The sequence below is a fragment of the Pundamilia nyererei genome, unplaced genomic scaffold (genome assembly GCF_000239375.1).
Source record: "Pundamilia nyererei isolate P.nyererei 1_Seehausen unplaced genomic scaffold, PunNye1.0 scaffold00034, whole genome shotgun sequence".
NCBI classification, from domain to species: Eukaryota; Metazoa; Chordata; class Actinopteri; order Cichliformes; family Cichlidae; genus Pundamilia; species Pundamilia nyererei.
Genome location: NW_005187435.1, coordinates 1,681,813 through 1,695,084, shown reverse-complemented (window position 1 = coordinate 1,695,084; position 13,272 = coordinate 1,681,813). Strand labels below are relative to the sequence as shown.

At 37.6% G+C, this 13,272-nt stretch overlaps 1 protein-coding gene across 1 annotated transcript in view; it reads left to right on the top strand.

Moving 5' to 3' along the window:
- Positions 1-8,479: 8,479 nt before the first annotated feature.
- The window catches only part of nmur3 (neuromedin U receptor 3), a 9,957-nt gene continuing 5,164 nt past the window's right edge, over positions 8,480-13,272 (top strand). Inside the window, exons 1-3 of the mRNA XM_005729855.1 lie at positions 8,480-8,534; positions 8,642-8,646; positions 10,003-10,930. Coding sequence (XP_005729912.1) covers positions 8,480-8,534; positions 8,642-8,646; positions 10,003-10,930 — 988 coding nt within the window. The remainder of the gene's footprint in view (positions 8,535-8,641; positions 8,647-10,002; positions 10,931-13,272) is intronic.

The following is a 13,272-nucleotide window of genomic DNA, read 5'->3' as shown; positions in this document are numbered from 1 at the left end:
GTTTGTATAAAGATGTAAATTAGTGCAGAGTATTTTACATCTGCAATTCCAAAAAACACTGGAATGCAGTGTAAAACTGAAATAAAAACAGAATACAATTAATTATACTGTGTAGCATCAATCTTCTTTTAACCACAGTCTATAAATGTCTGAGAAGCGAAGAGACCAGCTGCTAAACTACTGGGAAAGGAAGGTTTTCCCATTCTCATTGTCTCATATAAGATTATAGCTATGTTTTCAGTCGGTGAAAGGTCTGGATTGCACAGGCAGGAAGTTCACCAATCTGACTCTTCTACTACAGTGTTTCCCAACCACTGTGGGACATAGGTGTGCCATGAGAAATGATCAGGTGTGTTGTGGAAGATTATCTGGTTCCACCTGATTAGCACACTATGCGACCGGCATGAGTAACGGGCAGAACAACTTCCACTAGAGGGCAGTACAACTACCTGCTCTAATTAAATTGGTTGCCAACTGCCAATAAAACAGAAGACAAGAAGAAATTACATATGCTGTGAGCGAGACAAGGCAGCCGTAATAGCAATAGATAAATATTTGAAAAGAAAAAGTAGTCAGTCTGACCTGGGTCCAACCCAGATGAAGGCCCTAGCATGAGTAGTGGTCAGAAGAAGGCAAAAAGGGTATACTGGGGACAAACCCATATATGTGGTGCAAGGGGAAAAAATGATCAATATGCTTTTTTTTTTAACATTTTTGTTTGGTGGTGTGCTATGTGATTTTTCTAATGTGATATATGTGCCTTGGCTCCAAAAGGTTGGGAAACACTGTTCTACTACAAAGCCACACTGTTGTAATGCAGAATGCATAACAGTTACATTGTCTTGCTGAACTATGAAAGACTTGATCTGGATGGGAGCATATGTTTGAAATCTGTATGGCTCTTTGGGCACTGACAGTGTGCTCCCACACTTGTCGATTGAACAGGCACTAATGCGCCTGCACATCATCAGAGATCCAGTCTTTTAAACTAAGCGCTGATAGCAAGCTGGATGGTTGCTCTCCTCTAGTCTGGAGGATGGGACATCCATGTTTTCCAAAAAGAACTTGACCACAGAACAGTTTTCCACTTAGATGCGATGCTTTTCCACATGGTAAATGAGAAACTGAGAAACTCAGCCTCTCTAAGATGCTCTCATTTTACCCAACCATGTTGTTAACCTGTCGCCAATTACTTGGAAATTGTTCCTCCAGCCATTTCTTTTTATTACCATTTAATTTTTCAGCCTTTTTCAGTCGACATTTGTCATGAAACTGTAAAATGTCTTTGTTTAAACATGCTATCTTTTCTATTATGGGTTTATGAGATTTGCAAATCATTGCCTGTTAGTTACATTTAGCACAGCGTCCCAACTTTTGGGGAATTGTAGCTGCAAAAGAGCATGTAAGAGCACCCAGATTTCCAGAGTTTTTTTGTTGGACACTTCGACACCACCTTGTTAACTGCTGCATGATAATAACTAATATATATTTAGTTATAGATATCACACAGCTGTCATGCTTTCCAAACATCCGCAGTTGCTTTTGTGGAGGTGTATCCAGTCAATATTACAACCTGAACGTGCTGTGCCCTCTGTTGGCAACTTCAAGTGTCAAGGGCAACAATTGTTTTTCTCTCCAGCTGGGATATTATCTGAGAGACCACTCAAATCCTGTGAGACAATTGAAATAGGTGCACCTAGATTAGTGGATGAAAAGGAAAAAAACATGTTATTATCTCACATGGCACTGAAAATAATTAGAAATGATTGCAGTATGCATGAAAGAAGAATATTTTTTATTTGTTTCTTTTATTGTGGTGAAGTTTTTGTTTTTAGTGTAGCATCTTTTCAGCTAGAAATAATAGCAGTGATTCAGTGCTTTATCAAAGGCTATAGACGACATCATCTGGCTCTTGTTATGATGTGACTGTGTAGAAAAAACACTGTGCTTTGTGTAGAACATTGCCTTTTATGAAAATTATAATGGATTTTTTAAGGTTGAATTGAATACTTATTCGTGCTGTAATTGTTCATTCACATGTTATCTGTAGCTTCATCTTCTTTATTTTAAGTTGAGCCAAAACAAATATATTTTTTAATAACTATTAGATTATAGCTGAATTACAAATACAGAGTACGAGTGTTGGGTGAGGTTTCATAAAAGGATTTGGCTTGGTATTTCTGTGCCATCTGCCATCAGCGATATTATTCAGGAAGGGCTTTTGGTGGAATTCTTTACTTACATTAAGGGTTGCACTTTTCCCCAGGTGCCTCCATTTGTTGTACAAGTGATCCAGAAATATTACATTGCACTAAGTTGCAGTGTGGTATTTTAAAACCTTATATATTTAGGATTATGCTTGGTACAGAAGTGTAATAATGAAGCTAGATCTTCAAGTTCCTCATCCCTGCAAGTGGTGCAAATTACATTCTTGTTATGTCAGACGGATAATTTAAAAGTTGTCAGCAAGAGATAATCACTGCAGCTCTCCAGGAGCTTTCCAGCTGAAACCACATGACTATTGTTGTTTTTTGGACTTTTTCTGATTGACCATCTGAGTGCTCTGAAGTGTGGCCACAGCAGGCAGCTGTTTTGAACAAAAAAGGTATAGAAGCACTCAACACTGAATAGCAGACAGACAAAATTACCGACTGGCAAGTCAGCACATGTGGAGCATGGAGCTGCCAATAAGCCAAATGTTTCCCTCAGGAATTGGAGGAGACCACAAAACACATCTTAAGGTGACCATAAACAGAATCTGAACCCTGTCAGGAACTGTCTAGTGACTTGGGTTTTTGGAAAAAATGACCAATAATCTGGGACTTCCAGTGTAGCCAGCTAGAAACCTGAAAACCTAAACTGTTACTTGATTGTTTTGAGATTGCATTTGAGCAAATACAGTCTCTCTCTAACTCTCTACAGAGGCTGTTTACCTGGATGCAAACAAAGCCTTTCCCCGCTCTCATAAAGCAAGAGCTGGGGTATTTAGAAGCCCATTAATTATAAATAACTATAAGTGTTTTCAAGTAGGTTTTAACAGAATACCTAAACTAAAAACAGCAGTGTTGGTGGTGTTACGGATTTAAAAATGGCACAGACAAGCAATTTTATTGTGTGTACTTTGAGCAAAGAGAGTGTGTCACCACATGGAATAATAGAGAAAGCCATACAGGGACTGAATAAGAATCACAATTTCCTGCATACGACTTAAAAGAATAATAGTCTTTAAGGATCAAATGAAATTGAAGTAAGAAGGTCATTCAGTGGATTACAGTGTAGCTGAAATATTTATACATAGCATAGCATTGCAGTATTTAGTCTATTTAAAATGGACACCAAAAAGTTGACAGAGCAGATTAGTGCACATTCTGTTTTGGTGATGGTGGTAATCCTTCGTTCCAAACTGAGAACAGAAAAGCCTGATGCATTATGTATGAATGGATGCTTCTGAATTGATTGAGCTTGTGCATATAACCCTGCTGTCAGAAAGAGCTGCAAGCAGACCCAAGCGTGCCTAAGTTAAGGGTGTGTGAAGTTTGAACGATGTGAGTGCAGTTTGTAGAGGTTCTTCATTTATTTAATGTTCATTCTTTTTATTTGTCTTCAGTTACACAGTTCGTCTCTTGTAAAATCACTTTATTTGATGATATTTGCATAATGACACACACACAAAAACAATGATGATCACGTGTAAGCTGGTTCCTTTATTTCTTTGGGAACATTGTCTACAGTAAGAAAAGGGTTTTCAAACAGCAGAATCAGTATGTGAAGAACCTGCTGAGAGCATTTAAGGTGGTGCCACAAGATGTCACAGTTGGGTTTGAATTTCCCAAAAGAGCAGACTGAATCTACCATTTCTTCCATCTAACTTTAAATGCTTACATTTATTCATGAAAACAGCTTTGACTTTATTTCACATCATATATTCATACAAGCATATATTTACCTGATTATCCAGTATGTGCAGCAGAGGTACTGTACCACAGGTTGCATCTGATGTGTTTTCATCCAAGAGTATTTGCCAGAAGCCATTGGCATCACTGCGATACAGACAAGCTATCCTCTCATGCTTCAATGCAGCAGTCATGGCATTATTGTAAACTGGGAGTTACTGTCTCAGTCCTGTATTAGAGTGTGTGTGTGTGTGTGTGTGTGTGTGTGTGTGTGTGTGTGTGTGTGTGTGTGTGTGGATGGCAGGCAATTTCCCCTAAGCAATCACTAGAGAACTAATATCCTGTATTATGGAATGTTAATTTTAAGTTAAGTGCAATATGAGTGCATGAGTCCTTACTCTACAAGTTTGCAAAAAGTGTAATCATTTGTTAAACTTACATTATTTTTGCTGCCTGATAATGTAAATTATCAGCCGCCAACCTATGAATCATTCAAGAATAAAAAAGGCGCTGAACTTCAGGGATGCACCAGTGTTGTGCCCTCACATAAGAGGGAATTTAGCAAAGAACCAATTTGACATTTTATCTGTAGGCACTTTGTTACTAGCAGCCATTCATAAAAAACAAATTTCCCTCATAATGTGTTAAAACTGCAAAAAATGCAAAAAAATATGATACAATTTGACACGACATAATAGTATTTTTTCATGAACACGATGGTTCCCAAAGACCTATTAGCTAAAAAGAAGAAGTGACAGACCTAAAAAAAGCTATTAATAGCAGGTGTCTGAAAGTCATGTCCTTAAGAAAAAGGATGAGGTGCATCTGGCCCTTTAACTGATTTAGTTTACTACTGTTAACTAAAGATTAATCAGAAATAATCTCAGCCAGGGGGTGGCTGTCAACAAGCCATTCTCATAAAAGGAAACGGGGAGAAAAAGCTGAGTTATGCTGAATTTGCAAGAACTGGTTTGAAAATCTGTGGCAAAAGGCCTTTTGGAGTAAAATTGAAAATACGAGAACGTTTTGTTTCAACCCATCATCAGTAGCTACAGAGGAGGGCAGGAGAGATGCAACAGTGAGTGTCTACAGTTATCTACAGGGTGGGGGAGGCTCTGCTGTATTTTGGCTCTGCATTTCAGCCAGTGGTGTTGGGATCTTGTCAAAATTGATGAATAGCATCAGATTCTGATCCACTTTGCAGTACCACCTGGAAAGCATCTGACTGAAAGTGGCTTCACTTTTCAGCACGAGCATGATCCCAAACACTCTGCCAATGCAAGTGGATAGAAGAAACACACAATGGAACACTATCAGTCATTGACTGGCCTCCCCAGAATCCAGACCTCAACATTATTGAAGCAGTGTCATCATCTTGACATCTTGACTTGATTTTAAAAGTACTGCTTCCCCTTCACTTTCCCCTTTTCACTCCAAGTGTGTTCAGATGCCACAAGTTTGTCTGCTCTCCTCTGTAGTTTGTGTTTTGTCTTGCTTATTTTCAGCTTTGGTCTGCTGGTGATTACTGTGTGATGGGTCCTACCACCTGCCTCACATTACTCATCATCATAAAAACAGGAAGTCTCCACAAAATTTTAGTTGTACACAAAACTCAACCAGACAGATGGGTTTAGTAATAACTTATAAATCACTAAACATCGCACATACCAGCTTTAATTATGCTGATTTATCTAATTACAGCCACATTACAAATAAGTCAGGAGTGTGAGAATGAAAATTAGATACTGTGTGCTTTGTAGTATCTTCCAGACACTATTTGAAACCTAATTTTCAGATGCACTTCTGTTAGATGCGCTGAGGAAAGTATTTTACCCACAGGCACTTAAAATTCTGCCCGACATGCTTTTAAACAGCTGCACGATTTTGTACCTCCACACAGTTTGACCACAGGACAAAAAACTCAGTCTTCACCGAGGTATAAACATAGGCCTAGGCATTGTGAAATAGTTGTTTTGGACGGCCTTCATAAGACGGCGGGTGTTCTATAATAATGACATTTTACTTTAATTATTTAGTCAAAATGTCACTTAACGCATCAGGAGGCTGTTTACAACATTAAAGCTAACAGGGCAGGATTGCTTGCTGGACAAGTTCAAAACTCAAAAAGTCCTTACAACTTTTCTATGCAACCTTCACACTTAAGGCTGGGTCATGGCGTCTGAGAGCTGATACCTAAGACATGCTGTTGAACCATGTCACAAATCAGTTGTTGTTGTTTTTTTTCCAGCTGAATAGGAAGGTGGACTTTGAAAAGCAGGCTCTCATAGCATGGGAGAAGAAGAAAAAGTGACAGAAAAAAACATCACTGGCTTTCAAGAGGAATCACTGCAGCAAGCAAAAACGATTTAAATGCCCATTTAAGCACTTCACTCAGCAACATAAAAACAGTAGAGTGGCAAGAGTGACATGTCCCCATGAAAATTAAGCCAGGTCAGTTGTTATTTTTATAGATAATTTTCATGACCACAAAAAAAAAATTAGTTGGTCTAAGTGTTTATTTTAGAAAAGCAAAGCTGTGCTAACAAACTAATAAATATGTGTAACAAAATAAAGGAATAAAGGAGCTGCAAAGATTTATACCTTTACACATAATTAAATTCTATTTTCACAGTAAGAGTTAAAGAAAAAATGTTAGAAATAAGATTTAAAAACATTACAGTAAGTTATGTAGGCTTCTATTTAAATCTAGCTTTGATATAAACACGCAGACCCTCTCTCTGTTTCAATTTAAGTTCATCTTACAGGAAAATGTCATCTCACTGGATCACAGATGTTATGTATAAAGCTTTGGGGTCTGAAGATTGAAACCAGTGCAAAAAGTGCTTTAAACCTCTAGTCTTTCTAATGGAAACTCTTTGGGTTATGAAAAGGGTATGTCTGAATAGAAATCTAAAGAGAAAATCACACTTTTCCACGCTTGTCTATGACCTCAATTTTGTGTATTACTTTAAGGTCTCAACTGGTAGTTTCAGGTGCTATTAAATACAACATCTTGCTGTGCATTAAAATGAAAATGATGATCGCCACTAGAGTCAAAAATAAGGATAAAGAAGGGAATGCTCCACAGCAGACAAGTCACTACCATATAAGCATGTACTCGCCCTCTGTTTTTGGGTTGCTTTAGCTTCCTCCTCCTGTCCAAATATATGTATGCTGATTACAAATTGGCTGTAGGTGTAGTTGTTCGCATGAATGGTTGACTGTCTTTCCATGTTAGCTCTGTAATGGCCTGACTTTTACCCAATGTCAGACAGGGTTCTGCCCCCATTTGACTGACGGAGGCTAACAAGTTTTATAGCATGGGAATACGAGACTGGATCCAAATCCAGTTCTACTTTGATTTGCTTCTTCAACTCACACCTGTGCTTCAGTAAAAATAAGCTGCACTTTCCATGAAGGATGGCTCATGTAATAGTAAATTAGGTGAGCTATAAGAAGAATGTGCCTCGGGTTTACATTACAGCTGGTGAGCATAGAGGAACAATCCCCTGAGAGAAAAGAAAAAGACGTGACTGCACTTCTGAATGAGGAACTCCAAACTGAGCTTGCCAGCTGAAACCCCTCACATAGTTCTAAACCATGGAAAATAAATCAAGTCCAGAACACATGTACAGATGCACTAACACAGCTTGGATAAGCCCCAGTGAGATATTCATTGGCTCTTGCATCCACATTAATTCAATTTTTTACTTAACAAAGACAACAAATCAAAGGATTTTCTTAGTTTCATGAGACAAAGTTGAACAACCTGATTTCTTTAGTATTTTTACATTTTAACTATGATTTTTATTACTATTATTGTTGTCATTTCTAGCCTGGCTTTCCTTAAAGTGGGCAGAGTTGAATGACAATAAGGAAACATGAACTACTATCATTTTCACTGGCTCTCACTTTTTTGTTCCTTATTTATGCAGTCCTCTATGAAAGAAGGGATCTTTTGTATCTGCTTGGAGCGTTATGCTAACTCATCTCTTTACAGTGGACCATTATGCAGAACTTTCAATTATATGCAATCCATAGACTCAAACATAATTGTTCCTGCTGAAACAACCCCCTCTGCTGTCTCAAAAAATGCACCGTTAACCCTTAAGTGCAAAAACAGAAGAAACCTTTAACAGTTATATTTCTTAATTCTAATGCCATAGAGTGCTACAGTAGATTATTACTTCCAGTGGCTGGATTATTAAGTGTAAAATTATAGATCAGCCCCTTTCTTGGCGTTTTTTTTTTATGAATGAAAGCTTACGCACGCCCTTTATGATTCAACCCTAATAGGCTAACCTAAATAAATAAATTAAGCAAATGTATGATCCCAGAAAACGCCCCCCCCCCCTCCCCCGCTCTCTCTTTCTCTCTCCCTCCCTCTCTCTCTCTGTGTGATGGGAACGTGGCTGCAGCGCATTTACAGTCCCCTCCCCTGTGGATCCTCCAAGTATCTCCTTTCCCCTCAACCACCGACCAGAAGCGTGTCAAACTACTTTTCATTCAGCATTAGGCCGATATATGTATATATCTATATTTCATTTTGCTTCGTTTTTGCGCTATTTGATTCGTCATTCTCAATCATGAACGCACAGAGAGCGGATAGTCAGAAACGACTTGCAGATGAGCAGAACCAAGGTGAGAATTTATTTCTACTTTTACATTGAAGTGTTGTTTTAGTTTTTGGGAAACTGTTTAGTTGGTTGTCTGCATCTAGTCTGCTTTTGATTTTTTTTTTTCACTAGTGCTTGTAAGTATTTTAAAATGCGCAATTAAGTCCGTTCAACTTAAATATCCAGTTATTAATAAAAAAAATTGCAACACGATTTAAAGACATTAAACACAATTTCATTGGAATCTTTTGTAAACTGCAGGCTGGTTATATTTCCTAATTGACATGTCAGATAAATATAATGTTCAACTCTATTTAACGTTAATTCTCATAATGCTGTCCATACCATATTAGTCCAATAACCTTGGAGTTGCCGAGTAATACATGAGATTTGGCCACATAATTAACCTTTGAGATGAAGTCATTAGCATCTCTCAGTGCAGAGTGGTAATTATCCCAAACAGTCATCCGCTGATGAGAAAGAGTTTAGTAATATTATTTTGCCACTAAAAGCAATGCTCTCCTGTCCACGAGGGAATCTGCAATCTGTAAAAAATGTATGATTTTTTTCTACCTATGCAGAAATGACAGAAAATGTTCTTTGTCTATAAGTCTGTGGAATTTCAGTTCTTTACTGCTACTGCTATTTAAAATAGAAGTAACAAAGTCTCCTTTAACAAAATGATGCAAATACAAACAAGGATGTGTCATACCTAGTTAACAAGCTTAAAGTTTCCTTTATTTGTTTCGAATGATATGCCACTGACATCATCACACTAATTAGTTTATTCACTGAAAAATCTTGGTTCACACACTCCTTGATGCATCTTAAGAAACATCTGTTGTTTGTCTTAGACATAAAGGATGCCAAAAACCGAGAGAGACAGAGAAGATAATAGAATAATAGAAAATGCATGAGCGAAACAGAAACTGCATTAGGTTAATAGTTTTCCCACCCAGAATGAAAAAAATTCTGCTGTTGTCATCTAATTGACTTTAATCTGATGAAGTTTTGATTCAAATTGATGGTCCCTTGAGGTTCTCTGAGGCAAAATGGAAATGTTTGCTTTTTCAGAAATATTATGGACAAAATCACTCAGGAATCCCCCAAAATGGCAAGAATAATAACTGCCAAGCTTTTAGGTTAGATAAAATTAGGTCTCATGTTGTGGGAATTTATGCATTCGTCGAGAAGTTATTCATTTCTGTAATATACTCGCATATCTATATTATTGCTAATATATATTGTTAATATATCTATATCACTAAAGCACTTCTGGATGGATGCAAACTGCATTTCGTTGCCCTGTACCTGTGCATGTGCAATGACAATAAAGTTGAATTCTATTCTATTCTATTCTATTAAACAAGATGAAGAAATATTAAGCTTAAGTTTGACCCCAATAAGCAGCATCAAAGAGCTCTTAAACAGAAAAAAACCCCTCTTCTGATCACGGCACTGTCTGTTTTATCTTCTTATTTTTCTTTTAATAGCAACACCCCAGCACTGAATACCCCAAGAAACCAGCAGAGGATGTTTTGACACCTTCATTTGTTCCTCCAGCCTTCCTCTCAACAATGGACCTCTTTTTGCAGGGATCCTCTTTAAACCTATCAAAACTGCTCCACAATATCAGCATTCCTGTCAATCCCTCTGGGAATTATACTAACAACCAGTTCACAGAGGTCAACCTCTTTGAAATCCTGGGTCCGAAACGCTCTCCCTTTTTCTTCCAAGTGACCAGTGTTTACCTTCTCATCTTTCTCATTGGCTTGTCTGGAAATCTGCTCACATGTGCAGTGATTGCAAAGCACAAAAAAATGCGTAATCCTACAAACTTTTACCTTGTGAGCCTGGCTGTATCGGATCTTCTCGTGCTTTTGTTCGGGATGCCCTTGGAGATTTATGACCTGTGGCAGAACTATCCATTCCCCTTTGGTGAGGGTGGCTGCTACTTCAAAACGTTCCTGTTTGAAACTGTGTGCTTTGCCTCCATCCTTAACGTCACAGTTCTGAGTGTGGAGAGGTACATAGCTGTGGTATATCCACTCAAAACACGATACTTGTCGACTAACCAGCACGCTAAACGGGTCATCACCATTGTGTGGGTGGTTTCGATGATCTGTGCCATCCCCAACACCTCACTGCACGGCATCTTCTACCTGCCAGAGAGAATGGAGGAGTCAGCTATTTGCACTGTGCTGAAACCTTTGTGGATCTATAACCTGGTCATGCAAATCACAACTGTCTGCTTCTATTTTATACCCATGATGGTTATTAGCATGCTGTACTTAGTCATGGGCCTTCATTTGGGGAGAGAAAGGCGCCAGTCCAGTGGGAACCTGGGAAAGAATTGTTGCAGCACTCGAAGGAAGATGAGAGTGGAGAATGGCCGAAGGAGACAGGTCATCAAAATGCTCTGTGAGTTTTTTTTCTCTCTCTTCAAAAGGCAAGCATTGCTCTGTCATGCTGCTCTGACTTGAAAGCATATCTCCTCTAATCTGTATTGTCACTGCCAAGGCATGATCCCATAGACAAAACATGACGAAAACAGAGAGTAAATAATGACACAGGATTATCAGCAGTTTGGATGGATCATTAAGATTCCGAAGGGCTTCCTTTTGAGTCACATCTCCTAATTCTGCAACTTGACAAGATTACACGTTAGTGTAAGACCCTTTTGCTGTAGCTATTTGTTTTTTTACATTGAGGAATTTCCCATTACATCCATCTAAAGATTCTCACATTACAAATGGCAAAAATAATAACTGGCAAAAAATAGCATTAGGAGTCAATCTGAAAACCTATTTTCTGAACCAACTGGCAATTATTGCAAAGAGTAAATTATCAGAATATCCATTATGAACACAATTAGCAGCGTGATAGTGGTAATGTCACAGGAAATGTCTGCATTTAAGCTTTTGTCATAGCTCCTCTCAGGAGTTTAGAGTGGATGTTGGTGATGCTATTCTCGTTGTATTTGTACAGCCAGTCATAATTTCACAGCATAGAGATTAGTCGTTACTTTTTTTTATTATGTTTTTATTTAAAAACCTGCAACAAACAAACAATATATCATGAATTTCTAACTGATATTGCAGTCACAAATATCTAATATTTCAAGAAAAGGCCTAAAGGTGAATTTTAAACTGCTTCTTTAGCTAACACACTGGTGATTTATTTAATGAAACGCTGGAAACTAAAATTATACCCTGACCTTTTCTGTACTTTTTGATATCCGTGCTGATACTTGAGAGTTAAATAAAAGCATATAACCAAGTTTATAGCCATCATAACAACAAAAAAAGATCTAACTGCCCCAGCTGCAGACAAAATACCAGCAACACTTAAAAATAAAGACATTTCCTTATTCTTATCTTTGCATCTGTAGAGCTGCATATTGCAAGAAGATATTTACCTCATATGTAGCACATTCCGTCTGAGAGTTATTTTTCCCAGAGCTCTAAAATCCAAATAAATTGTAGTAAAATTGTGGAGTTTTCTTCAAAACTAATAAAAGTTGTGTTTACGTTCAATGTTACTCTCCAAGGTGTGAAATGTAAATTCATGAGGCTTAATGGAAGTACTGAACGCATGGCTTTTTCTTCTAAAACATAACAGCTTCCTCTGCCTTTGTAGGCTCCGTGCAACACATCTCTCCGTGCAGTTATGTTCTGTGCAACTGCATGAGAGATACAGAAAACAGGTGCAAAAACAAATAAATCCATAGCACTACTAGATGTCTAAAACATCACAGGGGACCTTTAAATTATGTTTTTCTTAAAAGAATCCCAACTGAAGATCTTTTAGAAATGTTGTTAAATTCACAAGAGGTTTGGGGGATGCTTTCTGGTTCCACTGCAGGTGGATTCCTTTATCAGGAATGTCATCTGTTCTGGAGAATGGGTGATAAAATTTAAATTAAAAATAATAATATGAAATGTATGGACAAAAAGATTGTGATTGTTTTGATTTGCACAGTTGATCAGACTGCTTCTGTCATCATCCTCCTTATCTTGTTCTTCTAGTCAAATAGTAATTGATAGTAAAATAACATTGGCTTTGTTTTTAACGTGTGTTTCCCATGTAAAGTAGCTGCAACACAATGACTTTCAGGAAAAATGACATGCATATTTTAGTTTTTAAAAAGGTTTAACATTTGCATCTATGAGCAGCTAACTCGATAAAAGCTCTTTAATTGATTTCCACTCACTATCAACAACTAAAAGCGCAGCAAGCTGAAAGCTACTTATTGGTCATCAAGCTGTATTTTCATACTGAACATCTTCACACATATACCCTGTGTTCTTGACAACAATTCCTGTTGTCAATTCATGCTGTTCAGCCAAACTTTGTTACCAAAGTTTCTCTTATATTATAGTAAAGATAAAGTTTCTAAACACATCAAACACATCAGCCGTGACTTAGTAAAACACACACGTAACAATTATACAAAAAGTCTGTGAAGGTTCTCAGTCCTTCAGGTCATCGTAGTCAAAGGAGCTTGCAAAGAAAAGCGTCTGGACTTCTTTAAGATTATGCAAAAAATTCAGAGAAAAATATGGCCCAAGTATTTCACCCAGGATAAATATATCTTTAATAAAGAGCTGGAACAAGATGATATAGAATATAAATATGATTCTTTGAAAAACTGTAAAATACAGCATTTTGTCCTAACCATGAAGCTTTAGACAAATGAAAAAGTTAAAATGCACTATGCGAATCACTGTAGTCTGGGAAAGAAAGAACAAAACCAAGTGCTA